Source organism: Anarrhichthys ocellatus, unplaced genomic scaffold (assembly GCF_004355925.1).
Source record: "Anarrhichthys ocellatus isolate YVR2014 unplaced genomic scaffold, GSC_Weel_1.0 scaffold3, whole genome shotgun sequence".
Lineage (NCBI taxonomy): Eukaryota > Metazoa > Chordata > Actinopteri > Perciformes > Anarhichadidae > Anarrhichthys > Anarrhichthys ocellatus.
This window is the reverse complement of record NW_022280033.1, coordinates 15,304,691-15,325,741: the sequence shown is the minus strand read 5'-3', so window position 1 is coordinate 15,325,741 and position 21,051 is coordinate 15,304,691. Positions and strand designations below refer to the sequence as shown.

At 43.2% G+C, this 21,051-nt stretch overlaps 2 protein-coding genes across 16 annotated transcripts in view; one reads left to right on the top strand and one right to left on the bottom strand.

Annotated features, from left to right (window-relative positions):
• Positions 1-9,002, bottom strand: part of ablim1a (actin binding LIM protein 1a) — a 40,087-nt gene extending 31,085 nt beyond the window's left edge. For 7 of the 14 annotated variants that reach the window (XR_004214002.1, XR_004214003.1, XM_031879886.1 and 4 more), the window contains exon 1: positions 1,502-2,409. Coding sequence is in view for 12 of the 14 variants with exons in the window: in XM_031879886.1 (XP_031735746.1) it covers positions 1,502-1,736 (235 nt within the window). In the remaining 2 variants the exon portion in view is untranslated. The other 7 variants (XM_031879961.1, XM_031880008.1, XM_031879909.1 and 4 more) reach the window with 7 other exon arrangements.
• On the top strand, positions 8,127-21,048 carry fhip2a (FHF complex subunit HOOK interacting protein 2). 2 transcript variants are annotated; one of them, XM_031880019.1, is made up of 18 exons: positions 8,127-8,340; positions 9,391-9,545; positions 10,553-10,631; positions 12,212-12,381; positions 13,043-13,147; positions 13,259-13,381; positions 13,491-13,703; positions 13,801-13,997; positions 14,411-14,525; positions 14,670-14,746; positions 14,854-15,046; positions 15,480-15,643; positions 16,336-16,482; positions 16,571-16,661; positions 16,829-16,972; positions 17,874-18,014; positions 18,162-18,265; positions 18,356-21,048. In XM_031880019.1, the coding sequence occupies exons 1-18, from the start codon at positions 8,334-8,336 to the stop codon at positions 18,465-18,467; spliced, it is 2,337 nt and encodes a 778-aa protein (XP_031735879.1). In that variant the 5' UTR covers positions 8,127-8,333; the 3' UTR covers positions 18,468-21,048. The 2 variants fall into 2 exon arrangements, with proteins under 2 accessions (XP_031735879.1, XP_031735888.1); XM_031880028.1 differs by lacking the exons at positions 8,127-8,340; positions 9,391-9,545; positions 10,553-10,631 and having other exon boundaries at positions 12,312-12,400.
• The last annotated feature ends 3 nt before the right edge of the window (positions 21,049-21,051 follow it).

Sequence of the window (21,051 nt, the reverse complement as noted above, 5' to 3'; positions counted from 1 at the left end):
CTTCACCAGCTTGTTTCTATTTTAAAACAACAAAACAGCGAGAACCTTTTGAGCAGCAATCCTGTGCAACCTTCTTCAAAGTCTATGTCTTTGCAAAAACATTTCTGTGTTTGCAGCGACTCTGAATACACAGAAACATGTTTTCACTACAACATTCGTTCCACATTCTTTCTTTTTCAGTGGGTATTTCAACAATTTACAAAGCAAAAAAAAAATGTTTTAACCTACAATCCACTTGAGGAGTCGAATAAGTGCCACTCATATTCAAAAGCACTTAACCGGTGGAATAATGCAGCATTGCTTATGGTGTGGAAACAGTGAACACAACACTTCAGCTTAGTTGGGTTGACACTTCAACACTAGAGAGGTTCAAGAAAAGATGAAATAAAATGAGGATTATTGTTTCTTTTTGCTGTTTTTATCAGGTCTCAGGAAAGTCATGGAAGCCTTTTTCCTGTCCAAAAACATTAAAGCAGCAGTGAAATGACCCAGTCTTGGCCTCCCGAGCATACAAGTAGCTATTGACTGTCACTGTCGCTTTGATTGATTTTAGCTGTCACTGAAGGAATGAAATGGCTAACATAAGCCTTGACCTTTGTGACCTTTTGATCTAGGGTCAGTGTGCAGACACAAAGCTTCCTTGAACCTGAGCCATTGGTCAATATCAAACTTCCTCTCCAAAACCGAAGGAGTTGCTGCCGTCTGTGGTATTTACAAACGAGTTCCAAGCGATGATGACTTTACTACTGTGCCTGGCATGCAGTCAGAGAATACATAAGGTCTGAAAATCTCGATTTGTCCTCATGCCCATGTTGTAATCCTGATTTAAGCCACCATGTAGCTTCCCCGTGTACTGTTGCTTGGCAAAAAGCAGCAGGTCAGCCCTTGCATATGCGGTTTGCATTATATTATATAACTATGGAGAGGGCAGTGATTCATTTCCTGTTTTTTTTCAACATTTGAAGCAACACTGTTTTGGCGTCGGGGATTTGTGGTTGCATAACTTGTGGACAGGGGCACTCACACATATGCATGGGTCAGATGTGGAAAGCCTCAAGAGGTGTAATCACTCACTTTCATCCAATTAAAATGAAGTAATCTCTGAGCAGCGACTAATCAATTCACTTTCAGACACCTACTCGCAAACAGAATGCAAAGCAGGGTGACCAAACAAGCGAGACACGACCAAAACAACAGCCCCTCGTGGTTTCAACAAACAACTGTTGGAAAGGGGAAAGCAGAGGAGAGGAAAAGGGACAGGATAGAATGAAATGCAACTTCAATTAAAAGCATCTAAAAGAAGAACAAAGTACTTCCTGTAAATCCAATGCGAAAACTTGTTGTTTTGTATTTTAATAGTACATTTTTGTATTTCTCATTGAATAAGCAATCCTCATTAAAGCTGACTGGTGTTGCAGTCAGCCACAGCTGGGATGGACGGCTGTAATGTGAGATGGGTGAACGCATTCTTCAAATAGATGTATTTTTGCTCCTGTCCTACCTGTAGCGACATCGTTCAGCCTCTCACTCAGGTAATAATCATTTGGGTCGAGGTAAGGCAGCTGCTCCATGTATTGTTTAGGGATGAGGTACAGGACCTCGGCCACGTGCCCGTCCTCGATGATGGACATGCGCTTGACCGAGCTCTTGCGCTTCACCCGGACGCGGTCGACACTGTTGCTGCGGCTGGAGCTGCACAGCTTGCCCAGGCTGTTGAGATTGGGCAGGGTGGGCATGGCGCCCTGCTCCCTTTCGGCTGTCCCACAGTGTAGGGTGAAGCACTGTAGGTAGACGTCGGCCAGGGTTGGGCTCAGACCCACTCTGAAATCCAGTCGCCTTTTGACATTAAGAACACGGGGTGTTCATAGAGGCACAAAGAGGAAACAAAGGAGCCAGAGATTGGTGGGCGACTTCACAGCAGCTCATCATAAAATCACGGCAATATCCAGCGGTGGAAAACTCGTCCTGTTACGATCAGTCTACTTGTCACTTCAGATCGGCAGTGGATGTAGGAAGCGTCTTCAGCCCAGCCAGCCTAGTGCCTTAAGCAGCTTAGGGCTGACGTCGATCCCATGATTATCTTCTGGGTGGGGTTAGGTAGCTCTACATCAGGCCCTGCATGTGGTGGGAGTCTCTGTACCTGATGTGGCTCATGTGCATCCCAATCACTGCTCTGCTCATTCACATCCGTACAATGACGAGATGAGATTCTGGCAGACCTTTAAAAAAGCTAAATGCGTCGTTTTTTCCCCCGTGTGTGCTACATTTTAGGTCAGAAAAAGTCATTAGACGAGAAGATCCTCCTTGAGAGAGCATTCTATATTCTATTACGCTCACAAAGAGGGTTTTTGTGTTAATGTGCTTTGCATTAACCTAAATCAGGGGTGTCCAAACTTTTTTCAGAGGGCCAGATTTGATAATGTGAAAATGCCCAAGGGCCAACAGTCCCTGCTGACATTATTTTAAACAATACAAGTAGCCTATACATACATTGTTATTTAATCATTTTATTTTCAATGACAGCAAATAGCAATGTAACCAAATGTAAGCAGCTATAATCACTATTTTAAAGTGATTAGTGACTTGTCTAAAACATTTAAAAAAGGAATAACTTCAATAGAATCATTCTATACACTGTAGCTTCTTTACATTCTAATAGAATGTAAAGAAGCTACATTGTTGCCTTTTCTTCCCACAAGAACGTAATTTTGTCAGGTTGATAAAAAAATGTCACTTTACTTCCTGACATTATTGTTACTTTACCGTCTTCTTCTCGGGGCAATTATGTTTTCCGCTATTTTCACAACAGTCTTTGATAAACTTTGTCATGTTTGTCGTGTTTAGCAGTTAGCATGGCCACTTGGTAGCTTACTTTGATGATGTTTTCATGTGAAAAGGACCGCTGCTGTGTGGCCAAGTTATCTTGGAGTTGCTTCACTTTTCTAGCTCGGTCGCTCTGATAGCTTGTTGTAGCATTAGCATGTTTGGTGTCGTAGTGTCTCTTTACATTATATAGCTTAAACAAGGCAACAGTCTCATGACTAATTAGGCAGACACAGTTGTTTCGGTTTTCGGTGAAAAAAATATTGCGATCTCCACCTCTCCTGGAAGCGGCGGCCCTCATTATCGACTTTCCTTTTTTTACCTGCCGTAACATGACAGGTCAAGGGTCAGAGCCAATTTCAAACAGCCAGACAGTTACAGAGTGGTGCTGCCACCATGAGGTAGAAAGAGGAATTGCATGTTGAATTTGTATGATTTATTCATTCCGTTTTGACTGTGCTGGCGGGCCATAAATAATGCATTTTAAGGTGGGGGCCATATGAAATCTGACCTCGGGCCGTGATTGGCCCGCGGGCCGGACTTTGGACATGCCTGACCTAAATGGATGCATAATGGTGTGCAGCATCACAGTGATCCAAGACATAGGTACAAGGGTAGATTGGCTTGGAAGGCTGCCAGTCCTTTACAAGGTCATTCCACCAGCCAACAATGCACAAACCCACTGTTAATCAGCAGCAGGATCCTTCACAATAACAGATACTGTTAGTACTACATCAGTGATGAAATTGAAATGTCAGCATGTGGCTCACCATTATCCTCTGAAATCATCGGGTATCGGATTTTGGAAGATGTAACTTAGTAAGAAAGCATGTTCTGAGTTTTTAATCTTCGAACCATCTAATGTTGGGACGAATTTGTTTCTGCAAAGATTTCCAGAGTGTTTTCTTGACAAGCCAAATCCGTATAAAACCAACATTTCGAGCTACTGAGTGTCTTACAAGCACTCTTTCGTGAGTCAAAGATGCAGTCACCTTTGTTGGAAATGTGAGTTTGGTTAGCATGAGGCAAACTTTGATTCATAGACATGTTCTGGTGGGAGGTGAAAAGATAAGATGATGCAGAGGGAGAATCTAAGCAAACTCCACAAAAACAAAAATAACCCCACACCAGTGCTCCGATATGTTTTAAGTGAAAACAGTGCTTCTAGGACATGGACTGTCTCTTCCATACATACACAGAAAAATAACTAAAAGCACAAGAACAGAAAAACCTTCCAAGACATCTAATATTCATCAAACAGATTCATCACAGCTACTTTCTCCCAGGAAATGAAATGAATCATTGAGGTACGTAGGCATGATGAAAAGCAGATAATGACAAAGCACAAAATACCCTTTAGGTCTAGAGATGTCGTGCTTGGCCTGCACTTCCAATTTGATGACTTTCCTCTTCGTCTGAGAGGGTGCACAGAAACGGGATGGCTGGAGCTTAGCTGGCCAAATTGAGTTATATTTACATCCATGCAGTATTTAACTAATTTCAACTCCCATTCAGAGAGCCGGGGTTAAGATCAAGGTGTTAGTGAGGTGCAAGCAAGAGGACGTCCACTCTTACACCCACACACGCAGACACATGGACCTCGGGGGTAGCTACGGACGTGCTATTCTGCTGCAGTGAGGCACTGCCCTACCAACTGTCATCCCCTGTGTGGTAGCTTTGACACACACACTCGCAGATCAAAACACATAGGTGCTCAGAAAGCAAGACTGCTGTCCCTGCACGCAGAAAAAAATCTGCATCGCACACAAAAGACATCCCAAACATTTTCCTAGCCTCTGCCGTTTCTGCTTCAAACAAGAAGAAAAACACCCCCCCCCCCTCCCTCCCTCCCTCCCTCCTCCTCCTCTTCATCTGTTTCCCCCGTCTTACCATCCAGTCCGAAGCAGGAGGTGATTCTTTGGGCGTAGTTGCAGAGCCCATCGTAGCTAGGCTCCTGCCACGCTGTATCCCTCTCCCCCATCTCTACACACTCACTGTCCCGTCCGGCAGCGCTTTCACTCCTTCCCCTGCTCATCAATTATGCAGGCTTTTGCCAGGACACATTCATGCGCGCGCACACCAACCCCCATATGCGCACATAGAGTATACACACACACACAGAGAGAAAAGAGCTGATGCAGAGGGTCGTGCTGTTGGAGCATGAGCAGCCCTCTCTGGTGGTGGCATAAGGATGAGGCATTAAGTTACTGCAGAATGGAGCCATGCCTCCTTTTTTCCTCCACCATTGATCATCCGGATAGCACTGCAGTGTAACAGGTACGGTGCGCCGGATGTGCTAACCTTGCTCGGGGAAAGGGCGGGGCAGAGAAGGAGGTCAGAGCAGGGCAAAGCGGAAGATGTACCGACGAGGACTTTCTTTTGCTGCTGGTCACTTAAAGCTATCCTGACATCCAAATGCATTTGATTACTGTCAGATCTGACTACTGGAAAACAGCAAAGTCTAATGAAAATGGGGATAAAATGGGGACGCATGGCCCACAAAATATAGTTACCCCCAATCTCTTTAGGCTGACACAACTCTGTACGCCTTGCATTCATGCTACAACTTATAACAATAATAAGTATTCATTTATTTCTGTATATTAATTGTGATCGCAGGTCTAAATATGAACGTTTTGCCGCATTGTGGTAAACTCAGATTCATGTTGAAGATGTCATTAGTAAAAAACCTATATAAACTCAACACACTCTACTACAATGCCATCAAAAACGTCAATTGAAATAAGCTATAAAATGTGACATGCCAACTCTTAGAAACAGCCCAGGAGTAGCAGAAACATTGGGGCCCACATATGTGAGAACTCTGTCATCCAACATGTTGTTTTAAGATTCAGAGATAAATGGCTCCCGTGGACCAAGAGGAAAAATAAATTCACCCACGTATGAATGCTCAAAGTAAACAGCGGAGAACCAATGATAGCAGAACAGCAAATTATAACAACAAAAGACAAGATTATGCTAAATGACATTGTGGCACACTGTGGCAGTTTTTAAGGTGATTTCACCAACCAAGAGGGAGAAGATGGAGGAATCTGATGAATGCTATTACCCAGGTGACCTTGAACAAAGCACTTAACTCTCAGTTGCTCCGCTCTAACTGCTCAGTGACCATGAATGAAAGACTCGCTGCAGCAGCTTACAGGTTAGAAGGAAGGTAAAAGCACTGCTTGAAATAATATACAGTATCTGCTCCGTCAACATCCCACAGGATAAAAGTTGTACATATAGAAAAAAAGGTTTTATTTCAAAAATAAATCATGTAAAGAGATTCTAGACAAAAGAAAACAGCACAGGAAATATGATACGACACTGAAAGGTCCAGATAGAGCAGTATGGCCTCAAGGGTGTATTAAAAGGTGGGGTGACTAATGGAAGAGCATCACTACCAAGGTAAACGCTGATGGCCCTGTGCTGATAAGAGGGGGTGGGGAGTTGGCGACTGCAAGACTGAGAGCACAGTAATGGCTAATGCTTGGACAACTGAGGGAGGGGCTGGTCATCATAAATGCTTACTACGAGGGAAACGTGGAGTCTTTTGAGGCCTTTTTCTAACTTCCTGTTGTCTGTGGGAAGGAAAATGTTTCAATCGGCTAACGTGATTTAGATCTTGCCTATAGATTTAAAGATGCTACAATATCTAAAATAATACAACAACAGTGTAGGCTCAGCCTGCAGCTATACACTGATACTTCAGACATTAACGCGGATCAGGCCAGGGATCACGTCCATTCTTTACAGTAGTCCACAGTAAGCCTATACTAATTGTTACTTTTTAAATAATTTCCTCTCTGAAGTCATTAATTGATAAAACACAATGGGATGTCTTCAAATTGTTTGTTTTCGCCAACCAACCAAAGATATTACGTTTACTATCACATTTTGACAAAGGAAAGCAGCTAAAGCTCACTGTTGGGACGCTGGAAATGGAAAATATTTGAGCATGTTGCTCAAGGAAATCACTTAAATGATGAATCAATTATCTCAATTTTCTTTTGACGACAAAGATGACAAAAACATTCAAAATACATTCTGACTGGCCGAAACATATTGGATAGTGCATTCAGATTCTCTTCAAAGCATATAAGAAGGACATATATTTCCACAAAAAATATTCTGAATTATTGTCTATACACAAAAACACTTTATGTCCTCTGGTTAAATATTGTGAATCAAGATGTCCAGTACATGTGAGATGGGAGTACTATAGCCGGTGCAACTGAAAAGGCACTGACTCAGCCTGGCCCATGACAAATATCTGTTTAATAGGACATATTGTTACAGAGGATGCTGTTTGTATCAATGTGCCTGATTTATCTGTGATAATAAATGAATAACCTCACTTCCGTGTGGAGCTAACACAGAGGTAATTGCCACAACCGGTGCAGTTACTTCTCATGAATAATGATTGGCTGCTTGCAGGGGCTGAAGCGTGCTAATCAGATCTATGTACCACAGGGGGGCCATCAAGCGGTGGGCTCTGAGCTCCATCGATCTCCACCAGCAGCACCCATAGAGGACAGATAGGCCACATCAGTGATGGGAAGAGGGGGGGCAAAGCCATCATGCTACACATGCTCAACCATACAGAGTCTGAAGGTGAGTGACATACTGTACAGTTTGAGCTTCTTTATAAATGTTTTATGCAATGACAGGATCAGACCGATAACACGAGATTTAAAACTATGTTTTTTATCCAGCTCACAATCAGATGGTCAGACTGTCTGAACACAATATAGCAGGAGGCTCTTTATCTCTTCTGCCAGAGAGCAAAGTCACCTGACGCTAATCCAGAAAAAAGGTCCACTTGATGGGCACAAAAACATGCTCCGCCTGTGCCGTTTTGCAGGTATAAACGGATTTATGCTCAACAAGAGGTGAAAGCCTCTCCTCCAATCAGACAAGTTGAGATTGTTGCACCAAATGATAGTTTACATTTGTGTTCTTTTTCCCAAAAACGATGTACTTTTTATCACCTCACCAGCTAAACGCTTGACAGGTACAATAACCCTGGTATTTCACTACTTTATTGTATCACAACCAACCAATTAAGAATATGTCCTCCATCAACAGTTTCACTTCGGCAACAATTAGGATGTGTGCGTCCTTTAACATCAGCCCTGATTAAGGATAATGTCAAATGGTAAAAGAAACAGCAATCAGATAAGGTTCATTATCACAGCTGGGACAGAAGGTGTGATCTATTTATAGGTTGCAACAGAGCGTTCATTTTAACAGAATAAGTTGTAGGCTGTCTAGAAAGGGCTGCAGCAGTGGAAGCTGTAGTTATAACCTACCCGTGTAACCTACTTACAATAACAGTGTCATTATCGCAGCCTGAACCTCCCAAAGACGACGCAAACGGGCTCTCTGCTACATTGCATCCGTTCTTTAACCAAGACCCTCCCCCGCCAAATATTAAGAGACTTTTTTCCCTGTATGTGTATTGTTATGAAGGCTTCTGCGGCAAAAGACACTCACCTCTAGCAGACATGCCCGGTAGGTAGAGCCTCTCTTTCTTTGCCGAGATAACCTGGAGCCCCGGTGCAGCTTTGACGGAGGGGAAAAGACCGGTTGGCAGCCTAATATTATCTGTGCTTTAAGTTGTTTGGCTGTCATTTAACGGGATTAAACGCGGGGAAGCATACAGCCGGTGATTTGTATAGACTAGACCAGACTGCGCGATGGAAGAGAGCACTTTCCAGCGACAGGGCGTGTCCTGGAACAGACAGCATCCTTCTTATTTTCCAACAAGTTTATGTCCATATTTCAACATAATATCACAGAATTACGGAGTTATAAATTAAATAATTCCAGAAATGTCTCGCCTGCAGCTGCTATCGGGTCGCCTTATCGTTAAACCAGCTAGCCTACTTTTCTTTTTGTCTGGGATGACTGTGCTGTTCTGGACGTGGTAGTTGGGCTAAATCACAAAGTTGACAGGCGCAATGAATGTTATTTTACATGGTTTTTTTTCGCAATAAATCCGGCTGCTCAAAGGCACATATTTGTCGATCTAGCCAATTCATCACGTGGACTCCTCAACCTGATCCTAAAAGCAGTGACTCTTGGTATAACCTCAGCTCCATTTGGGAAAAACACTGCAATATCAGAAAAATAGCCCACATCCGTGCATTATGTGGGGGCATAATCAATTGATTGTACAGCTCACCGGGTCGTTTCCATATAACATGTATTGCTTGGTTATCGGAATCCCATACTTGCTTTTATATTTGTCATGGGCGTATTGATTGTTGTTTCCAAGCTGGAAATATAGCTCACCGTCCCTCACTGAATATATTGGTTGTTGTCTTCATTTGTATGCATTGATCGTTGTCAGTAATTATACGCCGGTGCTTTGTGTGCCTGCGCCCCCTGGTGGGTTGAAACAGCAGCGTTTGGCGAAGGAAGTGCCACCGTGTCCACAGTGGGCATACGTTACTTGAGTCTGTAGACGTCTTGTTTACAGTGGTTGAGCCAGGCCTGTGAATACCTGTGGACACCAACGTGTTACTGTTTTATTGCTCACCTTTATTCTTTCGTTGCAAGGGTCATTATATGAAACCTCCAATCTGGATCGAGGCGGCAACAACAGGAAGAAGAAGATAGAGGAATTCTCTAGGTCTTCTCGGGAGAAACTAGTCCAGTCGAAGAACAAAATGTTCTCAAAATTTACGTCCATTCTCCAGCATGCTGTGGAAGCGGTGAGTTTTTTTTACAAACAACATATGTGTATCCAATGGCCTGCTTTTGTCTATTGTCTATTTTGGTTGAAAGGGGCCTTTGGGACATCACACAGAACGTCAGCATTAGGGCTACGTTGCTAACTAGCGAGCTAACGTATTAGCGCAAGCTAATGTTAGCGTTTTGTGTTTGTCCCGTCAATTTGTTTGTATTTGTCGACAATATATCGGTGGGTGCGTTTCTTTCGTATTACTAACTAACACATTTTCACATTGCCCGTTTGTTCATTGCAGAAAGTCGTCAATGTTTAAGGTAGTTTGGCTAGCTGAGCTAGTTAGCCGCTAATGGTAACTGATAACTATTAACGTTTGTGCCCCAAAAAGCTTAACTGTTAAGTAAAGTCATAGCTAGGTAGCTAGCTATCCCGTTTCAAACAGCGGAGTCTTATCACGAGGAGCGGTGTCGAAACGACTGGACATCCTCGTTTGATGTTGCGCAAACGTTTTTCCGTCGCACAGCTTAGCTTTGTTAGCCAGTTAGCGTTAGCTAGAAACCAGCAATAACCTGAAAACTGTTTTCAAGCTGCTTCACCTCACGAGTTTCAAACAATAGACGCTTGTCGGTGACCCAAAGCGAACACTTTTGACTTCTGGCGTAATATTAGCTTGTTATTTCTTAATTCTGCCATATAGTGTGTATGATGATGAGACCCATGACGAGGCTTAAGCTTAATGTCACTCAAAAGTGAAAGTTAAACCCCATTATTTAACATTTAGAAGAGTTCTGGGCTGTGTCTTGGATCACAACACACTGGTCACTGCCAGCTTGTAGTGGCACATTAGAACCATTAATCACAGAGTTGATATAGTTAATTGTAAGCTAGAAGATACATTTCCAAGACCAACCAGTCTTCTCAATCTCAACTTCTGTTTGAAAGCGTCTGAAACATAAACATGTCGCTATGATGTCTCTCTTGGCCACCAGTGTAAACATTCAATATGCTTCTGTTTGCATTTTTATTTTTCAGCTTGCCCCATCGCTGCCCTTGCAGGAGGACTTTGTCTACCACTGGAAGGCCATTACACATTATTACATTGAGACTTCTGGTAAGAAAAGTCTGAACGACTACGTTTACACCTGTTGCGGTTGATTGTTGTGCAGGTTGCTTTCAAAGTTGTTGATGTCATTTGTACCTATGGCACCAGAAAATGCAAGCAAATGGTAGCATTTTAAGCTTTATCCAGCAAATGCATCATATTTCTTTCTCAACTAATAATTAATTGATCATCAAAATGTTCTGTTGATCAACTAATTAATCACCTGCACATGGAGCACCACTGTATATACAATGAACACAGGCAATGCAAAGGGAATGCTTATGAAGAAATACAAGTTACAAGGCGTTATTGTGAAGTATGCTCTGAATGCCATGCTGGTTGTGTTTGCAATAGACTCTCTGTCAGACTGTGTGCTTCCTTCATGTTTGCCTCATACACTCTGCGTCTGCCTATGTACTTGATGGTTAAACCCAGTCATGTAAAGATAGCTTTGATGTGAACTACTGCTGTCTAGTCCTTTTGGGCCAGTAAAGTCTCATTTTCTTATTCTTCAATACAAAGGAGAGTTTCTTTGCAGCAATTCTCCCAGTTACACCAGTTTAACAAGATTTTCTCTGAACAGCTGATGGGGGATTATCTCTATCCTGAGTATTATGTAGCTGAGCTTTTTTTCCGGGGCATTTAATCACTGATTTGGCAGACTTGTGACTTGAATGAACTTTATCTATTATTTCGAGGTCACAGAAGGCAGTCCACATGATAACTAATTTAAAGGTACTGTGAGGAACTTTGAAATGGTTATGAAACAGTCTCAATTTAATACTGATTACTCTATATGACGCATAAGTAAACATGACCGTGAGCGAGAAAATTGACTATTTCTAAATAGTTATTTTTAATGCTCGTCATCGGTGCCCCTATGTCGGCTTCCATGCAAAATCAGATGAACTCGTGCAGGTCCACCAGAAGCTCCTTCAGGTCAGGTTTCTGCAGGCCTTCGGCAACAGATCCAGATCCGGCTTTGCTGCCGCCTTTTTGTGCACTCGGAAGCTACGGAGAGAGGAGGAGAGTTCCCCTTGCTGCTCCACTGGGAGCCAACACAGACACCAAACTGCTTGAGGCACAGGCCGCATTGCTGGGCCTGCTAGAGGGAAGGGGGGCACGGGAGAACCAGAACCAGGATTGTGCAAATTCAACTGTCGGACGCTGCTGCAGTGAATTGAGAGATTTTATAAAGGGTACTTGTAAATAGTGCGACTTTTGTCCACAGTTCATTGTAGTAGCTTTACGAAATTATTTGATCATTTTGATGGAAGCTGTTGTGATTTATCTCTTGTTACTGAATATATTTTATGGCATTGTGTGCTTTCTTACATTCAGCATGATATAGACATGTGTATCCTACCTTGTCATTGAATTAATTCACCCATACTTATTTAAAAAAAAAAAAAAAAAGGCCATGGGAAGGAAAACCGTGCAGAGTTGAAGTGGTTAGATGAAGAATAAAGAAGCTTTCACACTTTACGCACTTCCAACATGTGGTGGAGATGTGCATGACCTTTTCCCTTATGTTCATATCGAATGGACAGACAGGCGATCTGACGTGCTTCCTCGTTTTCCCCTGTTAGATGACAAAGCTCCAGTCACAGACACCAACATCCCATCCCACCTGGAACAGATGCTGGACATCCTGACCCAGGAGGAGAAGGAACGGGAGTCTGGAGAGACGGGGCCCTGCATGGAGTATCTCCTACACCACAAGATCCTGGAGACTCTCTACACCTTGGGCAAGGCAGATGTAAGGCAGTCATGCTTTGGTAACTACATGAACTATACCTCCAGGAAAACATGCATATCACGATATGGCACCTGTCTATGTGATATTGGATGAAACATAGTGTAGTGACCTAACAAATAGTTGTATGTGAACTAGGGTTATCCCTGACTAACAACTAACATAGTCTAATCTGTCTTTCCTATAGTCGACTGATCGTCAAATCATGTGTAGTTTATTTTTCTTGCTCATTGATCCCCCTCTGTTTATGTGGTGTGTGTGTGTGTAGTTGCAGAAGGTGCTGTCTGTATTACTCTCACAGAGCGCTGATCGAAAGAGAGACGCAAGCCCCAAACAGCTTTTAAGCGCCCCCCTCAGCTGATTTTAGGGAATAAAATCTAAATATATATAGTGCTCTGATAGAGCTACATTCTCATGCGTGTGCTCTGATTAATAAATGGAGGCCTGTTCTTTGATTCTTTGATTTTGTTTCATTTCCACATTTTCCCGTCGCTGCAAATCAGCGTCCTGAGATCGAATCGTCCAATGGTCGACTATTCGGGGTCACTCCTAATGTCAACATGCACTTTTGGTGAACCTCCACTGAGAGCTATTTCCACGCCGGGTGGGGACACTTTTATATTGGTATGAAAATAAATATTCTGTTTCTATGATTTTCCATCAGTGTCCTCCAGGAATGAAGCAGCAGGTGCTCACCTTCTACACAAAGCTGCTAGCACACATTCGTCAACCTCTCCTGCCGCACATCAATGTCCACAGACCTGTACAGGTGAGAAGTAATGCAGTCTGGATTTGAGTTATTTTTGATAGTCCTCAAAATAGTCTGCTAACTGACAGGTTATGTAACTCATTCCTAACTTTTTTTTTTCTCCTCTGTCAGAAACTGATCCGTCTGTGTGGGGAGGTGCTGACTGCTCCTACGGAAAATGAAGAGATTCAGTTCCTTTGTATTGTCTGTTCCAAACTGAAGCAGGACCCCTATCTTGTCAACTTCTTCCTTGAGGTAAGTTATGACACCAAGGGGGAAAAAGTTGAACATAAGTCATAAATATTCATCTGTATATATTACTAGCAGAAATTCTGAGAGCATCTTTTATTTATGATGTTTGCAGAACAAGTTAAAGAGACCTGAGATCAAGCGTCCTGGGGGGACCGAGGTGGTGAAGGAGAATGTGTTGGCTCCAGACACTGGTCAGTCTCTGACGAAGGCCGACTGCCCAGAGGAGCCTCCGGCTGCAGCTGCTGCCTCCTTCTCTAGTCAAACCAGTAACAACAGCAACAATTACAATCTTGTCACCTCGCTGCTCAACCTCACAAAGAGCCCTGTAAGTTATTTTCATGCAAAGGATTTTGGGTGATCTTCTGGTGATCTTTGGTTGAAAGTCTGTAAGCATGAGCTGTATCATTTTCTTCCCTACTCAGGATGGCAGGATAGTCGTGAAGGCGTGTGAGGGCCTGATGCTGCTGGTCAGTTTACCAGAGCCTGCAGCCGCCAAGTGTTTAATTGAAAACACTGAGCTCTGTGAGCTCCTGACTGACAGGCTGGTCTCCTTCTATAAAGCCCTTCCACAGTCCATGGACCCCTTGGACATTGAGACAGTGGAGTCGGTCAATTGGGGGTAAATGTCTCTCTTGTGTTTACTTTCTATAGCCACATATTTAAAGACTTCCAAACACCACTTGCACACAATCTTTTGTTGCGTCATCGTCTGAAGTTTTGATTGATTTTGAATTAGTTGGTAACCCTTAAAGGTGTAATGTTTAGCCACATGCTCCAAACTAAAAGGGGGCAGCATTTCACCACTACTACTGGGTCCATGCAATCTAAATCCACAGTCATCAGTTATGAAATACAAGCCAACAACCAGCTAACAGCAGGGCAAGAACATACTATTATGATTCCCGCTGCATTTCTGTACAAGATCTGCCCTGCATAGCTGGTTGAGGCAGACGATTAATTAAGGCTACATGCAGTGGATACGTTGGTAGATTTGTATCAAACCTTTCATTTGTTTCTTCCCTCTCTTACTAGTCTGGATGTATACAACCTGAAGGAGGATGCTGCTGTCTTTACAGGGAAGAGGGCTCTCATCTCCTTCCTGTCCTGGCTAGATTACTGTGACCAGCTCATCAAGGAGGCTCAGAAGGTCCTTAACCAATGCTGACTCACTGTGCTTCAATGTGTCATGTTGTCCTCAGAATCCACTGAATGACAGAACAAGCAATTGTTTTGCTATCTTGAAAGCCACAGAAGGCTCAAGTACATTTTTTTTGTCTCCACTGTCTTCCAGTCAGCAGCTGCAGTGATGGCAAAAGCAGTGAGAGAAAGATTCTTTGTGTCTGTTATGGAACCTCAGCTCATGCAGACGTAAGTCTAGCTTTGAATCATCAATCAATCATCCTTTTATTGAAATTCTTGGTCCTGTCAACGTGTTATGCGTCGTGACTGCTCGTTAACGCGCGGTGTGCTCGTAGGTCCGAGGTGGGCATCCTGACCTCCACAGCCCTGCTGAACAGGATCATCAGGCAGGTGACCTCAGAGGCTCTGCTGCGGGAGATGATTTACTTCCTGCTAGGAGAGGACAGAGAGCCAGAGACTGCAGCTACTATGGCTCAGAATCCACTCAGACACAGACTCATCGAACACTGCGACCACCTGTCAGACGAGGTACATATCGCATCATTATTCAGCATGTATGAATGTACTTTTAACATAATGTATGTCTTGTTGATCTGACTCATTCAAGCCTTTTTATTTCACCCTTTCGTGATCACATTAATGTTCCTACAGAAATGTAAATCATGTGTTCATTATTTCTTCTCCTTACTTGTTCGATATTCTAAAGTACAAATCACCATCTGCCCTTCAAGGAGCTCCAGGCTCCAGTGAATCATTTGATTCACCAAAGCACATGAATTTTAATTAGTATATGACGGAGTGGTTGCACACATTTTCATCACACAAAAGAGAGATGAATCATCGTTCTTTGATGTTTGAAACAGCCACTGCCTACTTTTTTTTGTTCAGTGGGTAAATACTTGGCACGTTGCTCTCGGGTCATAGAAGTAGCTAAGCCTCATGCCTCCTTCCGTGTCCCCAGATCAGCATCATGACACTGCGGCTGTTTGAGCAGCTGATCCAGAAGCCCAACCAGCACATCCTCCACAGCTTGCTGCTGCGAAGCCTGGAGGAGAGGAACTACCTGGAGAACAAACCACAGGAGGAGCGGGAGCCTCTGGAGAACGGGCAGCCCCATGATGCCGTGTAAGGACCGGCCTCTGACCACAGCCCTCCCTGAGCTGCCTTACAGTCCTAATTGGAAAAAACATCTGCACAAACACACACACACACCAGTGGAAATAAAGTGAATGCACCAGCTAGCTGTGTTTTTCCAGATGTGCCACCAATTCAACTTAACAGTTTCTTGTTGTGTGTTTCAATTGGTGGGATTCTTTTGAAGCCATGGTTAATAGGGCATGAATGTCAGACACTGATTCATATCAGTTCTGGGAGATTTATAGATATCAATATAAGAGGCTTATTAGTTTTCTAGCAAATGAATGAAGCCAGGCTGCATGATGATACTGGGGTTGCATGATATGACACAATCGTAGTTTTGGTAGAGGTTACATGAGGTCAATAGTTGAAGAATGTCGGTGACATTTTTATATCTACAGGCATACAGTAACCATACCTCCAGATACAGTCAACTTTTATGTAGACATTCATTTCCTTCACATGTTACACTCCAGAACTCAAAGTGCAACGACTGCCCAAAGAAATGCTGTCATCCCATAAAATACCTCATATTCCTCATATATTTAACTGCACGAAGAAATACTGACAAAGAGCACATGGCTTACTCTTTTGTCTCTTTCCTCAGAGTTTTGTGTTGAGAGATCACATAATGTTCTGGTAAATATAAATACTTTTTAATGAAGGCGTTCTTTCTCCAGAGACCTTGAGGAGGATCCACTGTTTGGTGACGAAATTGCTCCAGACAGCAGGCTGTCTGGTTCTGATTGGCTCAGCTCCTCTCCACAACAGAGCCCCGACCACTCAAAGTCTGACGGGAAGACGGAGGTCCACAAGATTGTCAACAGGTACACAGCCTGCTCCTTATTGAACACACAGCATGTGGAGTCTCCTGTTTTTTTTTCTTTTAAACTGTTGAACTCTGTTTGCCTGCAGTTTCCTGTGTTTGGTGCCCGATGAGGCGAAGTCATCATTTCATGTTGAAGGCACAGGCTATGACACCTACCTCAGAGATGCACATAGACAGGTACGGCTCGTTCTGCACTGTGTTTAAGGCTCGAGATACACTCGACAAAAAGGAAACGATTCTGGTTAAATCCCTCCCTGGGTCTTTCACAATTAAACTAATTGCTGAGGCAAGTCCATGGAAACCGCTGCAAGAGACACTAAGTATAGATGAATTGTTCTCCTCAGTTCAGGGACTATTGTGGGGTCTGCCAGCAGTGGGACTGGAGGGGGAATCCAAAGCCTTTTGAGAAGTGTGACTTGGACAGCCCATTCTTCGAGGGCCACTTCCTCAAGGTTCTCTTCGACAGGATGGGTCGCATCCTAGATCAGGTGAGTTTGATCCGCCATATACAGTAGCTAACATCTGCAATGATGCTTGCATCATTCCCAAAAAAACAAATCTGTATGAAATATCTGTTGCATAGTTTAGGATTCACCGATCCGTAAGTGATCTTTTTTTAAATCACAAATGCAGCTTGTAAACAAATCCACAGAGCAAATAAAGCCGGTGTCGTGCTGTTTGCGGAGCACCACTTGAATCAACATGTGACTGCCTTTAGTCGATGGAAATGGATAGAACTAATCAATTCCAAAATAATCTCAAATGGCAGATTTCCAAGGCAAGGTTTTGTGAGTCGTGCTGAACTGGTTCATCTACATACTAACTAGACGTGTGCAACCAGATTCCATTGATCAAATTCAGCTTTCTGCATGCGAGTGAGCACAAAATGTTATTTAAAGTCAAACCAAGTAAGTCTATAAGTTTTGGCTCTTTTGTTTTTTATTCAAACATATTTTCACTGAGGTCTTATGTTCCCACACACACGCATGTTGTCATTCTTTGCTGCAAGAGAACAGTGTTCACTGCAATTTGGTGTAAATGAGGCCCACTAATGAAAAAGGAGGAGGAGGAAAACAAGGGAAGATTATGCAAATGAGCTGCTGATTATGCAGATGCTCTTTATTTTTTTTGTTAAACTAAAACAATCGGCTCTTGCCATAAACTCATTTGACAAATGATGTTAGACGGGAATTGTGAAGATGTCTAACAGGCATTCATGGGCTTCTTGATGCAGAAAATCAAATCTGAAAGAGAGCGCTGTGTTCACTTCTATCATTGAAAGCTTGTGACTATTGTGTCATTATTTATTCCGCACACATCTTTAGTTCCCTCTCATCACCAGTTGATATCCTGTGTAGTTGTATATCTGAGGCCCTCTCTGTCCTCCAGCCCTACGATGTCAACCTGCAGGTGACCGCTGTGCTGTCCAAGCTGTCTTTGTTTCCACACCCCCACTTGCACGAGTACCTGCTGGACCCTTACATCAACCTGGCCCCCGGCTGCAGGTCTCTGTTCTCGGTCATCGTCAGGGTAAGACACTCCTGTCTGGTTTGTGTCTCCAGTGAGTGGAGTAATGATTTACAAGTGTTTCACCTTTACTCAGAGGAGGTGGGCCCAGATGGAAGCAGTGCTGTGATATTTTGGTAATTTGTGTGCGTGTGCGTGTGTGTGTGTTAGGTGGTGGGAGATCTCATGTTGAGGATTCAGCGCATCCCAGACTTCACACCCAAACTGCTGCTCGTGAGGAAGAGATTATTAGGCCTGGAGCCGGAGGGCATCAAGTACGTACCTCCACACAGTTCCGTGCACTTATCTTCTGGTTTGGCTTTTGGTGTGCGCGCCTCTCACCTCTCCGTCTCTTCCTCCTGTAGTATCGACCACATGACTCTGCTAGAGGGGGTGATCGTGCTGGAGGAGTTCTGCAAAGAGCTGGCAGCCATTGCCTTTGTCAAATACCACGCAGCTGCCTCCTCCTCGCCGTAATCCTCCTGCTGTTCATCCATCTGCCTCGGCCAGGCAGACAGGTCAGGAGTAAACCGGGCCTTTGGGGGGGTGTGGTGGTGGCGCTGGTGTCACAAGGTCGTCAAAAGATTACCACTAACCGCTCATCCCTGCAAGACTGTTAAAGCCCACACGGACGGGTTCATCACTTCCCCCTCTTCTGGCCTCTCGGGCTCCACTATTGAAGTCTTGGGTCTTGTTTTTGAGAAGGTCAGAGCACAGACACTGCCCAGCCAGCGGAGCACTAAGAGGAGAATGGAGGTCGAGGTGCAGAGAGATGGTCACTGGACTCTCAGCCTCTGTGTTTTCTCTTCTCCCCCCCCCCCCTTCTTTCTCCACCTGCCGAAAGACAGCCCTGTAATTATTATATCAAGGAGAAAAATATGTTTGTGTATTTATTTTCTGTCCCATTATCACCCATTTGTAAACATCATTGCCTTAGTGTGGAACCGCACCTTTCAGTTACACAAGATTGTTTCCTTTTGAAACATTTTTATCTTAACTCCTCACGCATTGTCTGTTTGAAGACAAGAGGACTAGAGCCCACTACCTTCAGCCCCTACATGTACCTGTAGTTACATACATATCCATCTGTAGTACTTACGATACTGCACTCCTATTTTAAATGCCAAGTCCTCTTTATTTATTCATTTGCTTTCGTGTTGCCTTTTTAACTAATGTCATATTGAGATCAAATGAATGACGTACTTCCTCGTCCTTCCTGAGTTTGTCGCTCAATGCTTGTGCTCTCAAGGCTCACCTGTAATCACCCTCGCCCAAAGACGTCACCATCCATCACATTTTCTCAAATGAAATGGTGAATTTTGCAAGTCATGTGAATTTGCACACGGACCTCATTGCATTGCACTTGTTACATTATTCATGTTCATGCTTTTTGTTGGGGGGGGGGGGGTTGGCTTTTAGGAAATGGGAAGAGACAAGTTTGTGATTCCACATTAGTTGTTGTTCTCCAGAACCAGTGTTGCATTTCTCACAACAGTGTTTATTTCATCCAAGTATCATTTTTGTTTTTTTTCGCACCATTTCTAATTCTCAGTAATTAACTTATTCTTCTGTTGATCAGTGTCTTAAGTGGATCATTAACTTTGGACTTGCTGGGGTTCCCAACCTTTATTGGCTTTTGATCCCTAAAACAAAGCTTTGTCTACTTTGTGGTGTATGTCTGTACGTTGTTGTTTTTTATTTGAAGTAATTCACAAGAAAACCAGATCAGAAGAAAGTCTGATTTAGAAACTTTGTAACAGAAAAACATCAACATCCGATATTCATCTCAGAACTCTCTCTAGGGGTCCAGACGACATCCTAAGAGCTCAGAGTTCCTCTACAGGTTATTATGACTTCCCATGAGGTGTTTGGTCTACTAGCAGTGTTACCTTTTCATCCTGGTCTTGAATGACGAGGTGCCGTGTATTGTTGGAACAGGTTGGTTGTGTATTGCCTGCATATCGGTAGCGGAAGGTTTGAATTAGTCTCAAGATGCTACTTAATGTAAGTTTGCTTGTTTTGTTTCCCGTGTGAACGTTCCCGTGATGTATTACTGCGGTGGAAAAAGAGCCGAGTCGTTCATTGAAGCCAGTAGTCCCTGGTCTCGCCCTCTCTCTGGTCCCATCTTATCACTCGAGCGCCTAATCTACATTATGCAACTGCTTGCATGGAATCAGATTTGCACACGTCTTTTTTTCATCCTTGTTCATAATGTAAATATACACAACAAAAAGCTTTTTGTGTCTTTTCCCCCCCAAATGTTTTCATAAACAAAAAAATATCTATGATGTACCTGGAGTAACGTTTCTATTTTAATGGGAAACCTTTTTTAAATTGTCAAATCATGCATTTTTTTAATCTTTCCAGCTGTTCTGTATGTTTGTATATTGTATGTGTACAATAGCAATAGAGATATACTACCTGGTGTAAATGCATGCTTCTACATTATTTCTCATTGTTGGAAGAAAGAGAAAAAGAAAAGAAAAAAAAAAAAAGGCAGCCGGGCCATCTGTTGATGATTTCTCAGCTGTCAGCACTTTGTTGTTTGAAGACACTGACGGGGAGATGTGATGCCTTACTGTCACACTGTGGATTGATGGTTGAAGGGGTTTCTGCTTCACTGCTGTCTGTCGTGCTCTTATTATGCCTCTCTTGTGTTGCATCGACTTTGTTTGGTTTGTGAAGATGTACAGGACTGATGCCAACTGATAGATGTTCTTGACAGTTTAGACCAATCACTGTATCGTGTTGCATTTCTTTAAGTTAATCGCTGCTTTTTGTTTGTGAAATGGGATGAGTCTTATTATACTTTTCTTAGGGCCAGTTTGATTTAGTGATTGTGCGATGCCTCGTTAAAACATTACGGTAAGGTGCACGCTCACTCCTCCTGCCTCGCAGAGCAGTGAAGCAGCCTCTCGTTCTCTCGGAGGCGTTGGCGTATTTATTCCTAATCAGCGGTCTTCATTTCAACTTTGCAGTTATGCAACGCATTAGGTTTCATTTAGGACAATATGGTTTTTTTGACATTCTCCGTCCCAATTAAAAAAAAAAACAATCATCA